This window comes from Bubalus bubalis, chromosome 7 (genome assembly GCF_019923935.1).
Source record: "Bubalus bubalis isolate 160015118507 breed Murrah chromosome 7, NDDB_SH_1, whole genome shotgun sequence".
NCBI classification, from domain to species: domain Eukaryota; kingdom Metazoa; phylum Chordata; class Mammalia; order Artiodactyla; family Bovidae; genus Bubalus; species Bubalus bubalis.
The window spans coordinates 46457907-46476192 of record NC_059163.1 but is presented as its reverse complement, the minus strand read 5'-3'; the positions used below and the strand labels follow the sequence as shown (position 1 = coordinate 46476192).

The 18286-nt window shown below is 35.9% G+C and overlaps 1 protein-coding gene across 11 annotated transcripts in view; it reads right to left on the bottom strand.

Annotated features, from left to right (window-relative positions):
• CLOCK (clock circadian regulator) overlaps positions 1–18286 on the bottom strand; it is a 121867-nt gene that overhangs the window by 51007 nt on the left and 52574 nt on the right. For 10 of the 11 annotated variants that reach the window (XM_044945872.2, XM_006058323.4, XM_025290043.3 and 7 more), the window contains 5 exons: positions 17004–17093; positions 14439–14498; positions 10764–10912; positions 7560–7651; positions 1718–1807 (listed from right to left, as the gene is read on the bottom strand). In XM_044945872.2, coding sequence (XP_044801807.1) covers positions 1718–1807; positions 7560–7651; positions 10764–10912; positions 14439–14498; positions 17004–17050 — 438 coding nt within the window. In that variant the 5' untranslated portion in view covers positions 17051–17093. Of the gene's footprint in view, positions 1–1717; positions 1808–7559; positions 7652–10763; positions 10913–14438; positions 14499–17003; positions 17094–18286 lie in introns of those variants that run through there. The other variant, XM_006058328.4, reaches the window with a different exon arrangement.

The following is an 18286-nucleotide window of genomic DNA, read 5'->3' as shown; positions in this document are numbered from 1 at the left end:
TTCCCAAGATATTTTCAATGAATAAGTGATATCACCACCACACTGATTAAAGTTAATAGTGAAAACTCAGCATTAGAATAAAGAAGACAAGAAGAATAGAGGTTAAAGTAGGAGTTGAATATTTAGTTATTACAGATGACAGTCATGACTGACCTGAAAAAACACAGCCATACTAAAATGAAGACATGCTTAGAGGTCTCATCCCTACTCTGGTCATTGTTCAACAGTGTTCTGGGGCTTCACTTCTTAAGGTTTTAGAACATTTAAAAATAGGCATTAAGTGAGAAAGATGGGGTGGGAGGTAGGAGGGAGGTTCAAGAGGGAGGGGACATATGTATACCTAATGCTCAAAATTCTCCAAGCCAGGCTTCAGCAATATGTGAACCGTGAACTTCCTGATGTTCAAGCTGGTTTTAGAAAAGGCAGAGGAACCAGAGATCAAATTGCCAACATCCGCTGGATCATAGAAAAAGCAAGAGAGTTCCAGAAAAACATCTATTTCTGCTTTACTGACTATGCCAAAGCCTTTGCCTATGTGGATCACAATAAACTGGAAAACTCTGAAAGAGATGGGAATACCAGACCACCTGACCTGCCTCTTGAGAAATTTGTATGCAGGTCAGGAAGCAACAGTTAGAACTGGACATGGAACAACAGACTGGTTCCAAATAGGAAAAGGAGTTCATCAAGGCTGTATATTGTCACCCTGTTTATTTAACTTATATGCAGAGTACATCATGAGAAACCCTGGACTGGAAGAAACACAAGCTGGAATCAAGATTGCGGGGAGAAATATCAACAACCTCAGATATGCAGATGACACCACCATTATGGCAGAAAGTGAAGAGGAACTCAAAAACCTCTTGATGAAAGTGAAAGTGGAGAGTGAAAAAGTTGGCTTAAAGCTTAACATTCAGAAAACGAAGATCATGGCATCCAGTCCCACCACTTCATGGGAAATAGATGGGGAAACAGTGGAAACAGTGTCAGACTTTATTTTTCTGGGCTCCAAAATCACTACAGATGGTGACTGCAGCCATGAAATTAAAAGACGCTTCTCCTTGGAAGGAAAGTTATGACCAACCTAGATAGCATATTCAAAAGCAGAGACATTACTTTGCCAACAAAGGTTCGTCTAGTCAAGGCTATGGTTTTTCCTGTGGTCATGTATGGATGTGAGAGTTGGACTGTAAAGGAGGCTGAGCGCTGAAGAATTGATGCTTTTGAACTGTGGTGTTGGAGAAGACTCTTGAGAGTCCCTTGGACTGCAAGGAGATCCAACCAGTCCATTCTAAAGGAGATCAGCCCTGGGATTTCTTTGGAAGGAATGATGCTAAAGCTGAAATTCCAGTACTTTGGCCACCTCATGCGAAGAGTTGACTCATTGGAAAAGACTCTGATGCTGGGAGGGATTGGGGGCAGGAGGAGAAGGGGACAAGAGAGGATGAGATGGGTGGATGGCATCACTGACTCGATGGACGTGAATCTGAGTGAACTCCGGGAGTTGGTGATGGACAGGGACGCCTGGCGTGCTGCGATTCATGGGGTCGCAAAGAGTCGGACACAACTGAGCGACTGATGTGATCTGATGGTTGATTCATGTTGATGTATAGCAGAAACCATCACAATATTGTAAATCAATTATCCTCCAAAAATAAATATATTAATGAAACAATATTTTTTAAAAAGTGAGAGATCACAGGATTTTTATACTTACTGGTAAATGTTCAAGCAATGAAGTTACACTCTCAGACACATATATTATGCTTCCATCTGTCATGATTGCTAAAAAAAAACCATCAAGAGCCTGAAATTAAACACAATGGTCAGTTAAATGAAAAGAAAAAAGTATTTCACAGGACAGACATAAAAATCTAAGATAAATTACAAAGAACTGGAAATTTCTAGGGCACTGTCAAAATACTAGCTTTTCCCCTTTACAATACCTTAGTATTGATCTTTGTGCATTTTAAGATGCTTCTGGAAGAAAAATATCACTCTATGACCATTACTGAATAGCAAGTTTCTAAAAGAGACTTAATGTTCTTCTACCTTTATCATATGTTATTATACAACGATGGTCTTCTTTAAAGATGTTAATATTTCCAAAGCACAGATGCCATCAACAGTATGTCTTTGGCCAACAAAAGAACAGATTATCACCATCACATATATAATCTTAACAGAAGTGTATGACTGAAGCACAGGGAGATACATGGGGAATAAACTGAAAGGGAATAAGCTGAAAAAACAGAGTGAGGCCAGATCATGCAAGGCTTTGAATATCAGGGCAAGACATATGAACTTTGCTTAAGAGCAGTCTGGAAGCAATGTGTAAAATGGATTTTGAGGAAAAAGTGAATTAAGAGGAAAATTTCAGTGGCCTTTGGAATAATCAGAGAAGTTAAGGAGAATCCAAATGAAATTAGTAGCAATAAAAACAGAAGAAAGGACTTAGGCAAGCATTAGGAAATGTGATGTTAAGAGTTCAGGAGAGGAGTCAGCACAGGTGGACAATACTTAACAAAAAGCAATACTCTACTCATGTCTCACAAAGTTTTTCATCTGAGAATCCTAGGCACCAAAGTGGAAGCTGAAGAAATGAGATCTGCAAAAATGAAAAGGATGCCAAAGACAAATGTTTGGGGTATTATCTATGTACATAGATGAGGAGGAGCGAAAGTGCCAGAGAAAATGACAAAGACAGGACAGAACACACTGCTGTTGATGAAGTCAGTGGGAAAAAGCATGACAAAGGGAGTGAGGAGGAAAACGGATGGTTCAGTGAAAAATGGGATCAAACAAGACAAGGAATAAAAAAATGAGGACTGAATTTTGCTGACTTTCAAGAGTTATGTCAACAGGAAGGAGACTCATACTACAATGAGTTTAGAGATGGGTGGATCATCAGAAGGCTATTATAAAACACTTTGTTCAAGTTCATGAAAGGACACATTTTGAGAGGACAAGTATCAAGGGAAGTCATATTTTTAGAAAAAGTAACTGAAATGTATTTTCAGGCTGAGGAAAAGAAGATCCAATGGAAAAAATGTTGAAGACTTCCCTGGTGGTCCAGTGTCTGAGAATTCTCCTGCCAAGGCAGGGGACATGGGTTTGATTCCTGGGTGAGGAAGATCCACATGCCATAAGGTAACTAAGCCCATGTGTTACAACTACTGAGCCCGCACGCCTACAGCCCACACTCCACAACGAGAGAGGCCATGGCAATGAGAAGCCATGCACTGCAATGAGAGCATAGCCCCTACTCGCTGCAACTAGAGCAAGCCAGCACACAACAACCAAGACCCAGAGAAGCCATAAACAAAAAAGTAACTTAAAAATGAAAAGATACTAAAGATATACAGCAGATAAAGTATATCATCAGAGGAGTTCCTCTTCTATCAAATAGTTATCACACTAAATCTGAATTTCTTGTGTAAGTACAGGGCTCTCTCTCAAAGGATACAATTCTGGTAAGAACTATATTGTATCGGCAATATTGTATATCTGCAGCACCTGACATATGTGTGGCACATGGTAAATAAGAAATACTTGTATGTTCCTCATGTATCTGAGAGAGCAACCTCCCTCTAATTCTAATAATTGTTGGGGTATATGGTATGGTGACTGTATGGAAAAAGGCATCCCCCACCTCCCCTTTTATTGAGGGAGAATTTGAGCAGATGCCTGCCTTCCAAAATGGCTCAGACAAACTCATTCTTTGCTAATCTAAGGGGAAGGGATGAAACCTTATAATTTAAGCAAATGCATGAAATTTTCACAAAAACTCTTTAGTACAATTACGCCAATATTGTTTTCTAAGGAAAAGGGTCAAAATGATGTTAAGAACATGCTTTTCTCATGTGAAGCTAGATTGTGTCATCTTTGAAAGCAAATTACTGTGATGATCTCTACAATGATCTCTACTCTACTTGTTCCTAGGAGATCTACTAGGAATTAGGATGCAGCTCTCTTCTGTGAAGTGAATAAACTAAAACCAGAACTCTTAATGACCTGATCCCACTCCCAGAAGCAGAGCCTGCTCCTTTCTCTTCTGAAGCAGGTAAAGATTCAGCAGAGAAAGGCCTGCATCAGCACCGTACCAAGTCTTAACACAAGAAAGGATCCAGAGTTCAAATTTCTTTTGAATGGCAGGATGTAATTTCCCAAGAAGGTAGATACGTACACCAAAAATGGGAGGGGCTTTGAGGAGGAAGACTCAAGAGATGTGGAACAAGACAGAAGAACGTCCTTATCCCAAGACTGAAGACTGTGAAGGTTATCCCTTGTCCACGTTGTATGATAGGAGGGAAAAGGCTCATTAGTTACAACTCATCTTCCTATTTGACATCTACTTTACATCTACTTGGCACATATCAAGAGGCCTGTATACATCTTGATTGTTTACTTAGTGAGTACTTAATCTGGCAAGAGGGGATGGAAGTCCCAAGGAAGGGGACAGAACCTCCTTGAGATGAGGCAGGCAGGGCCCTGGCCCTTCCCTTGTAGAGTACTGGGGAGAGCTGCCAGCTGTCAAGAGGAAAGAACTCTGTACCAGGATATGACTCCATACAGAGATAACTTGGCACAGAGGTCTAGTAAGGCTAAATTGCCCCACTTCCTTGGTTAACCTCAACATCCCCAACAAGGGTAGCAAGGAATATTCCTTAAGCATCAGAAACAAGAGGGAGAGGGATGGGTGGCAATGGAAAAATGAAGAGAGACAGCCAACACACAAGGTGTAAGTGAATTTTAAGATCTTAGTCTCAGTTCTTTGATTAATTAGCTGACTGCACAAGCTACAATCTCTCCAGGCATCATCCATAAAATGAAGAGTTGGAGCTGAATGACCCCAGCTCTTCTGCTAGCAGCTCTAACATTCCTAGACAAAACCTACATCTGAAATTATGCTGAAAAGGGCATCCAGATTGCCTAACTGTAATCTGATCAACATGATAAGCCAACAATAACACAACTAGGTTAGCTGAACCCAGGTTACAATACACACAATTATACATAGCCTTCAATCTTGGCATATGAACATTAAAATGCCTACTTAGCAGTTACAAATATTCACTAAAAATCAAAAGTATGTTTGACATATTAAAGGTTAGTAAATATAGTATTTTTCAGGATTGTAATTTCAAAAGCTGTGAGGATAATCATGAGAAAACTAATTTATAGTTTCAAAATTAACATGTTTAAATATTCTGTTATATATAAGATTATAATCTCTAGACTCTTTGATTTAGTTATTTTTAATACTACATATGTACTACATGTGTCTTCGCAATTAAGTTAAAATCTGTTCACTGTAAAGAAAAATTTGAAGACAATTCTTTTCAATTTAGCTTTTTATTGAATAGATAATTTACCTTCCTAAGTTCCTTAAATATAGATAATACATTAATTTATGAATTTATAAGAAAATTTGGGGGGACTTCCTGGCAGTCGAGCAGTTAGGATTCTGCACTTCCACTGCAGGGGGTGTGGGTTCGATCCCTGATTAGAGAAATAAGATCCTGCATGCCGCTCAGTGTGGCAAAAAGTCAAAAAAATAAATGAAGAAAAATTATTAAGAAAAGAAAATTTCACACCAATAAAGCAGGGTAAGTAGAGTTTATGACTGGGACTTCCCTGGTGTCTAGTCGTTAAAAGTCCACTGTGCAGGGCAGGGGACACAGGTTCAATCCCTAGTCAGGGAAGTACGATCCCATGTGCCTGGTAGCAACTAAGCCTGCTAGCCACAACCTGAGCCCTTGCACCCCAGAACCTTGTCACAGCTAGAGAGTCCATGCACCACAAAGAGGATCCCACATGCTGCAACTAAGACCCAATACAACCAAGTGAAGAAAAAGGTTTTAAAAAGGATTTATGATAACACAGATGGTATTGAATCATGGCACTGAGAAATAAAGAAAAATTTAAAGAACAATTAAATGAGTTGATTTCTTCTTGGGGTTGCAAACATTAACTTGTTTATACCTTTTCATAAATGTATTAATCTAAAGAGATAATTCTGGACAATTTCAAACTCCTTTTTAGAGAAGAAAAAATTAATTGGAACTATTATTTGGTTTGTAACTTGTGTCCACTAATTTAAAGAGCTAATTGCTGGTTACCAAGCTAAAAGTTCTGTGCCACAGCTAACTTTCACTAAAAAGAAGTGCCATAAGCGGCAGTGGGCACAGGGGGCTAGGCCCACAGGGATCAGAGGCTAGTTTTCCTGCAGTTAATCCTGGCTCAGGATTAGTTTTATTTTGAGCAAATTTCATAATCCCTTTGCTCAATTTCCTCATCTGAAAGTAAGAAAGGGATACTAATAGAGTATCTTCATAAGATTACTGTGAGGATTCACTGAGGTAATAGTATGTAAGATGTGCTCAGTTATTTTTTCAGATGTTAAGCATGGCTTTAAGTATATATACAGTGTATTTACACTCAAATAAATTTTCATATGGTGACATTTCTGCTGAATATATAAAGACTTAATCCAGCAATTAACTGTTCTACCTAGTAAAAACAGAAAAATAATTCAATAATTTGAAAAATACTGTTGCTTTGGACTTTAGTCAACATGCAAAGACAGTTGAGACATGGTTCCTACATATACATATACCACAGAGATATATGCTTAAAGTCTAAAATAACAAACCTGAACAAACAGAATAAGAAATGCAAATTATTTAACAATCTCTACTTCAACTGTTTTCTTCTCCTCCTTCTGTCTCTAGCTTCTTTTGCTTATCTACTTCTCTTGTCCTTAACTGTTAACACCCAAGTATAATACCACCTTTATTTATTATTAGTTTTTTGGGGGGGAAAAAAAAGCTTTCATAGAAATCTGATACTGAACTCTGTACTTTGTGTGCATGAAGATATCCTTATTAATCTAAATTGGAAATGTTTAAAAAGTAAAACTGATAGGTATGAGTGACTCAAAATTTTTGTGGATTTTATAACTGATTGTGTGACATATTAAGTTTTGCAATTCTAAGCAAGTATGATCTGAACTGTATTCAAAAATAATTCTGTCATGAAAGAACATCTACTTTTAGAAGGAAAACCTTTTAGAAGTTTCTATTTAAAATGAGAAGAGCTGCCTTTCAATGTATATTTCATTATTTTAATATTTTCAAAATACTTAATTTAGTATCATTTTATGCTGTGTTTAGGTGGATTTTAATTTGTTGGAAAAAAATCCTACTGTCCAGTAAAATACATTTCATAATATTTACCATGTGATGAATAATATATTTTATTTTTCATTTAAATGTTAGTGTTGTTCAGGTAGAGAACTTGGTATAGGTTTCTGACTTATTAAGCCTCTCAAAAATTCAGATGATATTGAAAGCACAAAGATTTGGCATTATTTTACCACATATAGTACTATTTTATTACAATACTTACATCAGTTAATTTTAAATGAATAGTTGGTTGACTTATACTGAATTAAGATTTTTCAGTATTAAACTAATATTGTTAAGTCTGTACTAGAATTGGTAACCCCTGTGATTTCTTAAGAAAATAAAACTTTTCAAATATTAATCTGGACATACCTCTAGCATTAATTGTGTAAACTCTTCATTACTAAGGAATGTAGGTTTCCAGTCCTGTCGAATTTCACTAGCGTCTGACTGTGCAGTGATTTCTGTAAACAGATTGACACATTAGTGGCACTAATTAAAGAGGAGAGCCATAGTCAATAACATTTATTGGTCTAGGTAGGTATCAGGAGGTCCAAATTTTGGTATGATGAAATATTGAGCTAATGTAGCAGGTCATCTGCTTGAATAATTTGGATAACTTTAAGACTAGTCTCTTGAAAATGCCAGTCTCTGAATTTTCTCTGGGGAGCTTTGAGAACCTTTGCTCCTGACTGGCCTGAGATTACTTCCTGCTTTACACAATGATCAAATAAGAATCAGAATAAGCAGACTAGATCAAGCATTAGAAATATATTCTTTCCCCTTTCTTTGCCTTTCAAACAGTAGTACCTAGAAGAGACCTAAGGACATAAACCGGGAGGAAAAGGAGCCAAGGAGATCAGTCAGCTTTTTAAAAAAATTATTTTAGGCCTGCCTATTGCCAGGCAAAGATTCTTCCCAGTCTAAGGTGTTCTATTCTTAATCAAAGAGACTAAATTAAAATTCTAGGCAAAAACTTTATAGTAATAAACCCAGAGAGATTCTGCTCTGTGTCTCTGGCATGTTTTCTTAGTGGTAGGATGCTGGTCAAAAGTTGGAGATTCCCTAGCTTTCGGCACATATTTTAACACAATTATTATAGTTTATTTTGCAACATATTTCTAATGGATTGTTATAAAAAGCTATTCATAAATGATGAAATCTGTACTTAGGCAATATTTTTTCCATATTTAAATGCAGACATATTAAAACAACCAAGTAAAATTAAAATACATATCACAGATTTTACTCTACAAAATATACTCTATCTTACAGTGGAAAATATGGACTAAGTTGTTTTGATTTCTCTATTACCAGATATATAAATACAGCATAAAAAATTGGCACCCCAAATTTGGCATATTGGAAATGTCTGTATTAGATATGAACAATTACAGCTACTAATTCTGTGGACTATAATCATGCTTTTCAAATTCACATCAATTATATACATTCAGAAAAAAGGACTTAAATCCATAAACAAATTCCATCAAGTTTAGCTAAACCCAGGTTAATTTTTAGAGTAATAAATATGTAAGAATTACCTTTCAATTTCAGGTAAATTTTAATTTTGTGAGAACCATAAGCCCAACTTAAAAAAAAAATTTAAATGCCAAAATTCATCCTCTATTGTCAAGGGGAAATAATTATGCATGCATATCATTTCATTTCATTCAACAATCATTTACTGAACTGCTACAATGTCTAAGGAATGAGTGCACTAACAAGTGACAAAGAAATTAGTGAGAAAACCATTTGTAGAGATAAAATGTAATGATAACGTAGGCAGTAAATTTTGTTAACCAGCAATTTTGACACATTACCAGAAGAATCAACAAAATTTGGCAACTGTGATACTGTACACTAAAGAAGATGAAAAAATGCAAAACTCTTCTCAGGTTTGAGTCCCAGGGGAGTGAAAGGACTGTGGTGTGAAAATGGAAAACTGAAAGAAAGAGATGACTTGACAAAATGAAAATGAATTCAATTTTAGATGTGTTGAGCCTAGAACATTTAAAACCAAAGATCCAGAAGTTACCTGGAAATGAAAAACTATAAAGTCTGCATCTAAAAATACAGACTTAGTAGTTAAACAGAGACGCAAAACCAAGGGTAAGAGCATGGAGAAAGCATGAACACAAAATAAGACCTAGAGAAATGTCATGTTCAGAGGGCAGAAAGGAAAGAAGTTAGCTCGGTTGGGAGAGGGAGGTGAATGAAGAAGTACAGTGTATCTCAGAAAAAGGAAAAAGAAAGCCAGTGGAGGGCAGGTAAAAATTTCCAGTGCTTCAGAGATGCAGAAGAGGATGAGGTTCAAGAAAGAGCTACTGCTTTATTGGCAGCAGAGAGTGTGGGGGTCATGGTATTAATAAAAATAATTTTAAACAGTGGTGAAGCATAAACCAGGCTAGTAATACATTACAGAGTGAGCTATCGAGAAACAAAAGCACTAGTTACAAATTCTCTTTTGAGAAGTTCTGTAGTTTATTTGCATCTGAAAAAGGAAACGTCGTTCTACAAGTTTTTTACCTATTTTCTATTAAGTAGCATCTGTTAAGTACCAAAATACTTACTATTCTCTAAAATTTCCTTTCTATGACATATTTACTCAAAGTGATTTTCTTTAACAAATAATCACTTTATTTTTTTTTTTTTTATTTTATTTTTAAACTTTACAATATTGTATTAGTTTTGCCAAACATTGAAATGAATCCGCCACAGGTATACCCGTGCTCCCCATCCTGAAAATAATCACTTTAAAACCATGTTTATTTCCTAGTCATTGAAGTAATCTGTTTAAATTACATATCTCATGATCTGACTCGATTCTCTTCCAAATACACTCCTAACTTTCCAACTCAAATCTATGCTCCAGTTAAACTGACCTCTCCTTGCTTCTCTGGTTTTACATATGCTACTCCCTCCATGTGAAATGCTGTTTTCCTTAAGATAAAAAGAAGACTCAGTTGAAAAATCAACTGGTTTTATGACTTCTCTGACACATTCTTTCCTCTGTATTTTCACATAAATATTCTTTACAAGCACCACTCACATTAATTACTTGCATTGTAATTAGCTACTTATATATTATTTGTCTCCCTTGGTTTGAGTTACTTGAGGGTCAGAACTATTACCCTGCACCGCAAGAATCTAGGCTACATGTGTTAGTTGCTCAGTCATGTCCGACTCTGTGTGACCTCATGGACTGTAGCCCACCAGGCTCCTCTGTCCATGGGGATTCTCCAGGCAAGAATACTGGAGCGGGTCACCATGCCCTCCTCCAGGGGATCTTCCCAACCCAGGAACTGAACCCAGGTCTCCCGCATTGTGGGGAGATTCTTTACCGTCTGAACCATCAGGGAAGCCATGGATATAGTAGGCACTAAATAAATGTTTGTTGAATGAAAGAAAGAACATACCAGGGAATCATTAAAAGGCAATTGTTTCTTTCTCTTGAAAAAAGGTTAGGAAGCACCCAGTCTCAAGCATCACTGCCAAGATTCTATCGCATTATGCTTTAAGAGAGAGTCTGTTATTTTTTTTTAAAAAATCCATTTTACAAAGTTAAAAATGTACCTTTATGTTTTCGTAAAAAATCGATGCTCTTCTGTAGAACAGTAGATTTGTCCATCTTTCTAGCATTACCAGGAAGCATGGATCCCAGTTCTTTAATGAGAACATTAAACTGATCTCTACGTTTCTTTTCAGATTTGTTTCTAGATACTCTGATGGAATAAAAAATTACATAAGCAGCTTTCAAACAATCCATTTAACTACACAAATAGTTTAATACAATGCTCAATATGGACAGAACCACAGATCACGTACTTCTGTGACTACAAATGGTAATGAATGTTCATATTCTAGGTTTCTAACAATATAGTTAATTAGGACAGTAATTTTAATTCTTGGCTTAACCACTAAAAGAAACTTTTACATATTAAGCACTTGGCATATCTGTTTTTAAGACAAATTATGTTCAAATCTCAAGTTTTACTGAATCTAATATTTATCAAGAATTTGTGTTTCCCTTACAAGGCTATTATTATTACTGAGATAGTTTGTGAAAGTACATATAAAATATAAATACAAATTATTAAAAATTACTGAATAGGATAAAGTTATCCATCTCCTGTAAGCTTTAAATTATAAACAGAAATCTAAAGATGAAAATCTCTCTACCCTCAGGCTTACCCACACATTCTTCCTCTTTACTCCTCTATCCCAGCCTCCAATACAGAGCTGTAACTACTTGCTTGCATATCTCTCTCTTCACTGCGCTGTGGGCTTAATAGCAGAGCCCAAATTTTTTCATCTAAGCACTTTTAAGCATAACACCTAACAAACAGTAAGTGCTCAAAATATATGTGCTAAATGAATAATTCCCACTGTTCTATGTGAAGCAGTAACTAGGAGCAAATTCTTAGCTGCACTGAGAACTTGTAAAATAAATACAATTATTTACAGAGCAACTAATCATTCTGTAACACTTCTAACTATATGCTTTTGTGAAGTCAGACTTTAGAATTCAGTTTTTGTTTGAACAAAGTATACTACTTTCCCAAAAGGTCAGAGGATAATTCTATTAATTTAATTTTTTTCAGTAAAGAAGTAGCATTTATTCCATATTAGTACTGGGAAGAAATACCAAAAAAAAAAAAAAAAAACCTCTTAAGAAATGTAATAGAAATTAACTGACCCCCTCACCAAACACTAAACTCTTTGTTAGAATGATAGAGACTGTGCTAACACGGGCTAGGAATACTGGACAAAGATAACTTCTTTCAAGAAATTCACCTAAATCCTATGGAAACTCCTAAGTGTGCTAAATTGAATCATGAAGGCTGAGTGAGAAAGGCGGGGCAGTGGTGTGTGAGAAGACTATTCCAGACGCAGGAAACTTGTACAAAGATGAAAACCTATCACAAGTAGCTCAGCATGGCTAATGTGGCTAGAATACAGGATTTCTGTGCCCAAGTATGCTGGAGTCGGGGGTGTGGGTGGTGGGCAGTTCAGAACAATAAGTATTCAGAAAAAAAATCATTAAGTTTTTATGCTACACAAAAGGATTTTAGTTTTAGTGAAAGTCATTAAACAGTGAAAGGTACTGAAAGGTTTTAAGCAAAGAAATGCCAGGAACAGAACTGATTGTTAGTAAGACCATTCCAGCAACTGAGTAATGAAAGAATCAATGTTTGGTAAAACAATTCATTTAACAAAAGCTACTGAAAACACTGTATGCCAAACAAGACTGGAGGCCAGATGACCATTTAGGAGGCAACTGCAATATCCTAGGCTAAAAATCCACAGCAGTGGCAGCGTTAACACAGCAGTGTGGGTCTGAGGATTATTAGTTGCAGAACTAGCTAGTTGCAGAACTAGCAATTCTAAGTAAATCAGACTTGGAGTGAAGAAGCAAAAGAAAAATCGAAAAGAATTTCCAAGTTACCATGTAATATAACATGAGATATTAGTTTGGGTGGAGAGATGGTTTGGGGAGAATTTAAATATGGTGAAATTGCTTGTTTGACATTTTAAAGGACATATACTAGAGGAAGTGAGACAGATCTAGTTCTACTCCTCTAGAAAAGAGTAAGCAGGAAATAAGCACCAGCGAATTAGTATCTATGAAATATCTGAAGACATGTGTAGAGGTAAAATTTAGAGCCATTATTGTATATTTACATGCTACGCATTATTGGAAACATTTATGAAATTTCATTCTATTCCTATGAGGTAGATCTTATTATTTTTCATTTTATAGGTGTGACAACTCAGGCAAAAAAGAGAATATGCCCAGGATCATACAGTTCCCATGAAGTAATCATTTAAAACCAGCATTTTAACTCAAGTGTAAGAAATACATGGAAATCAAATATCAATGCCAATCCTACCACTGGATCACACTCATTAAAGCAACTTTACTTCATGTTACACTCAGGTTGGAAGTACTCGGCCTTGTGATGACCTCAGTAACAGCTCATAGATGTCAGAGCCCAATGAGGTCTGGGTAATTCTGACAGCATTATTATAAGGTCTTCTTTCTCCAAGGTTTCCCACCACCATAGTATTTTTGGTCCCCTAAAAACATGATCAAACCTTCAAAGTCTCTGCAAACAGAAAACCTTTAGCTCACCTTATCCATCTATAAATTTGGCCTTTAAATGTGTCCAAGTTAATTCCTCAAAGTTCTGCCTCTTCGTTCAGGCAAGACTGATTATTCCCACCTTAACAGTGACTTTACCTCTACCCTAAAATATTTTATAGAAACTTTCTCCCACTAGACTGAAAGGAAAGGAGTTATCCTATATATGTTTAGCTTCAAGTACAGGTCTTTTTATTTACTTGAATAAAGTTATATAGCTTTCCTCAATATTTTCCTTAACCCAGTACCTTTTATTTTGCTAAAACAGATGTGTAGGAACTATTACATGTTTATTTTTTGTTTCTGAATGTAATGCTACAACACCCTCTACCCTCATCTAAGCACCCACATAGTTCAATGTGACTGGGAAAAAACCAGAAAAGTACTGCTCACTCTCAATGACTACAAACTTGGCTGTCTGCTACCTGGACCCTCCCCTCTGCTACTTTAATTACCATCAAGGCCCATATTTAAGGTTAAACCCTCACCATCACCACCATGGCTCTAGACGCCATCCGCTCACCTACTTGATGACACCTCTCCATCAATTCTCCCTGTCCTCCCCCATCATCTATTTTCCCTTTTATTGGAGAATGGAGGCATGTCAAAAGGCACAGAGAAGCCAACCCTGAAAGACCTCCAAATGCCAAAGCTGGAACAAATCAAGTAACTGAATAAATAACATAGCACTGGAGTATAAGATCCCCCCATGGGAGGTGAAACTTAATTCTCCCATCTCTGCTCTGAAGGTGTGCTATACTAGATAAATTGCTTCCAAAGTAGTAGGTTCAGGAAAAATAGTAACTACAATGATGACTCTAGGCAAACCCTCTCTTAGCAAGTGATTGAAGGCTTACGTCCCCAGTGACGTCTGTCAGGTAAATACTATGTGCCATAATGTGATATGGTGGGTAAGAAAGGCACTTTTAGAGGAAAATTTTACTTAATTTATAAACTACACACTGATATCCTCAGCTCTTCTCCCTTCTAACATATCTAAGTTCTTAAGGCAGTCAGCTTTTGGAAATCACTGATTTACTATTTATTTACCATTACATTTACTTGTTACTTATTTTTTTACTATATTACATCATAAGTTTAACTACCTTTTTGCTTTGTCCTTGTCATCTTCTTCCACCAACCCATCAAAAATACTACCATCATCTCTAAAAGAAAAAGAAAGATACAGAAAATAAGAGCAGATTCACTAAGCAACAGCAATACTAAAACAAAATGTAAATCAATCAGTTATAGCCTAGGATCTTTGTAGAGTTACAGATTGCACAAATTCAAACCCAATAACTATTAACCTGTTTTCTAATACATACAGACAAAGTTCAACTATGTTTTACATTTTAAAAAGTTTATTAGAATAAACAAGAATTTAACCAAAAGTTAAATATCTTATTTCAAACTTTTAGTAACTAGTGAAAACCTAGAGAAAATCAGTGTATTTGCCATTATAAAAATGATTCACTTAAAATCATATTATAGTCGCACATTTTAAAAATAGACATTTACTTTATAAAACACAAATCACTCAGAAACATCACAATATCTAGCATGTTAACTTATATTGATATAATTTCATTCATTACTGATTCATTTGACAAACATTTTTTTTTGTTAGTGCTCTCATGCATCGTTCTGTTCTAGACATGGTTACCAAGCAGTTAGCTAGACATATAGGCCCCTGCTCCCCTACAGCTTACTTTCTAGTAGAAAAAAACAAATCAACATGAAAATGTATGAACTGTTTTTTATTTTTAAAGAAGCGATGTGTTTATTACTGGGTGGTTATTTTAATCTGTGTGGTTAGGGAAGGACTTGAAGTGGGAACATTTGAGCTGAGATCTAAAAGACAAGAAGGGATTGGTTAAGGGAAGACTGAGGGGAAGAGCATTCTAACACAAGTCTCTCTGAAATCTACAGACCTGGTGGCTAACTTCTTAACCTAAGGGGCAATATTAAATAGTGTCAAGTGACTTATGATCTTTTACATGAACTCACTATTGATTCCTTTAACCACATCTCTCTGTGGCCTATAAAGTGCCTATGAGTCCCACAATTGAGATCATCTACAAATCTTCTATCATAGCAAACTTTTGGGGTTCCATGTAAACACTAAAATTTATAAAAAATTCTACATGTAAATGCACATCATTGAGGAGAGAGTCCATTAACTTTCATGACATTCAGAGAGAAAATGAACTCATTAAGAACCACTGCTTTATGTCTGAACACTCTGATGTCATTCCTAGATGTCATATTATCTAGAATGGGAACTGGAAATCAATCAAAAGCACAACACTGAAATCATATGTAATGCCTCAGGAGTAGTGAAGAAACATTTTTTCTGAGAAGACTACACACAGATTCCACTTGAAACTATGCATAGCCCAGTCTATGGCAGGGCTCCCTGAGGAAACTCCTTGCCCTTCAGGTCTTAAGCTCTGGTAAAGTATGTACCTTCACTATTTACCTCACAGAAAAGGGAAGGAAGCTGCCTCTCAATGTCAAAAGTCACTTTGTGCACAAGTCTAGCTATAAAATGCTTAAAGAATCCCCTATGGAAAAATCACACAGTATACTAAAATAAAAGCACAGGAACTTTAGAGTCAGAGAGATCAACACAGGTCATAACTCCAGCTTATTATTTACTATGTGACCTTAAAACAAGCTATTTAACCTCTCTGACCTACAGATCCCTCATCTGTAAAATCTCATGGAATTATTGTGAAGTTAAATGAAGTTAAAACAAAGAAAGTGCTCTGCATGTTAGCTGTCAGAGAAGGTATTTTTAAAAAGCTGTCATTGTATTTCATCAAATTTAAGATACCACTGATGATAAGACTTATTATGTCCACTAAAAGTGAAAGTGAAGTTGCTCAGTCGTGTTCGACTCTTTGCGGCCCCACGGACTGTAGCCTACCAGGCTCCTCCATCCATGGGATTTTCCAGGCAAGAATACCGGAGTGGGTTGCCATGTCCTTCTCCAGGAGATCTTCCTGATCCAGTGATTGAACTCAGGTCTCCTGCATTGCAGGCAGACGCTTTACTGTCTGAGCCACCAGGGAAGTCCATTATTATGTCCACTAAGAAATTTAAAAATACTACCAATTAAATTCTGATAAGGCTACTCTAAGATGAATCCTAGTATCAAACATGTTAAAAGGTTAAAAAAAAAAAAGTTAAAGAAGTCTTAAAATCAAAGAAACAAGGAGGCCTATCCTTTACCAAGAGTAAGATTTAAAGATTATAATTTCAACTAACAAAATCCTATTAATAATTACAGTTACCTCTTATGAGTCACACATGCTAAGATGTTTAACAGGCTGAAGTTAGGACCAATAGATAAGGAGACAGATGATTCCAAAAAGTGCCAAGGAAACCCCTGAAACTGTCATGATTCCTTTCAGAACAGTTCTGACCAAACCATTCAAAATTACAGCTCAAGATCCATTCAGAACACAAGCGACATGCTGTTGACTTTGGCTCTAGATAATACATTTTACTATTACATGACATTTGCTCAATACAGAAGGTAAGTATAATAGTATTAATGATTAAGCATAATACTTCTTTTATCAGTGATACAGACTATTACTCTAACAGTGAATTTTTAAAATAGCTTTACATAATTCAAAATAAATGAGTCTCTAAAAACATACCTGTCAACAAGTGAGCTCATTTTACTACAGCTTACGGTAAACAACATAACATGTTACGTTTTCGTCTTGTGGTAGACATTTGTACTTCTCCTTGAGTGGAAGGAAAAGTAAATGGTCATTAGTTTTCTAAAAAACTTATTTCTACAAACATAGTATTAAATAATTTGAGAAACACTGCATGTTTATCATAGAGATTTCAAAATGTTTTTGTTTCTACAAAGGGCTAGAAGATTATTTTCAAGAAAATAATCCTTAGCTGAGGCACATTTGAGGTTTTGTTTTCTTCTATATAAAGAGCTACAGAGGAAAAAAAAATTGAAGACCATAATTCATTTCCTTTCTATAATAAAGTAATCAAAAAGCCACTATATTCAGTATAGATTATAACTATATAACTATGTAAGTAGGCTACATATGTCAGTCTAGGTAAGTAAGCTTTAAGAACACCAGCTAATGGGTGATAAACATTTGCTAAAAGCCTATTTTCTATTAAACAGTACAGTTAGCTTTGGAAATACAAGGATGAGAGATACAATCATTATGGGCAAAAATCTGCAATTAAATAGGGAGGCAGATAACTAAATAATTACAGAAACAGGGATAATAAAGGTATATGGGGGAGTCAGAGGAAATATTCTTGATGACAGTCATATTGTCAGGCAGCAGAGATTCTTGTTATCGAAACTGTGGTCCTGAGACCGACATCATCATCAGAGAGCTTGTTAAAATACAGAATCTTGAGACCAGCTCTAGTCCTAGTAAAGCAGAATCCACATTTTTAACAAGGTCCCCATGTGATTTGTATGACCATTTAAGTTTCAGAAGTAACAGGCTAAAGGACAAGAGGTAATAGTTGACAGGATTCTAGGCCACAAGAATAGCAATACGCAAAGACACAGGCCATTATGAGATGAGAGGGCATCATATTTGAGGAACTTTTCTCTTTAGAGAAAAATGTAGGTATATTACAACTGAAAGTTTTAATTACCAGAGTATAAAAGTGAGAGATAACAGGAGTAGTAAGGGGGTGAAGGCAAGTAAACTGAAGAATAGCCTTATTATAAAGTTTCATATTCACACCGAAAGAATTAAAATTTACTGCTTTTAAAAAATTACTGCTTTAAAACTCAATCATAAGCCTAAAATTTCTCTCTATATTCTATACAGTTTTTCTAAAGTAGAAGGCAGGTTTTACCCATAAAAGATACAGTTATGAGTTAAATATTGAATAAACACCTTAATTCTAATATCCTAACAGTTTTGAGCCAAAAGAAACTTTATTT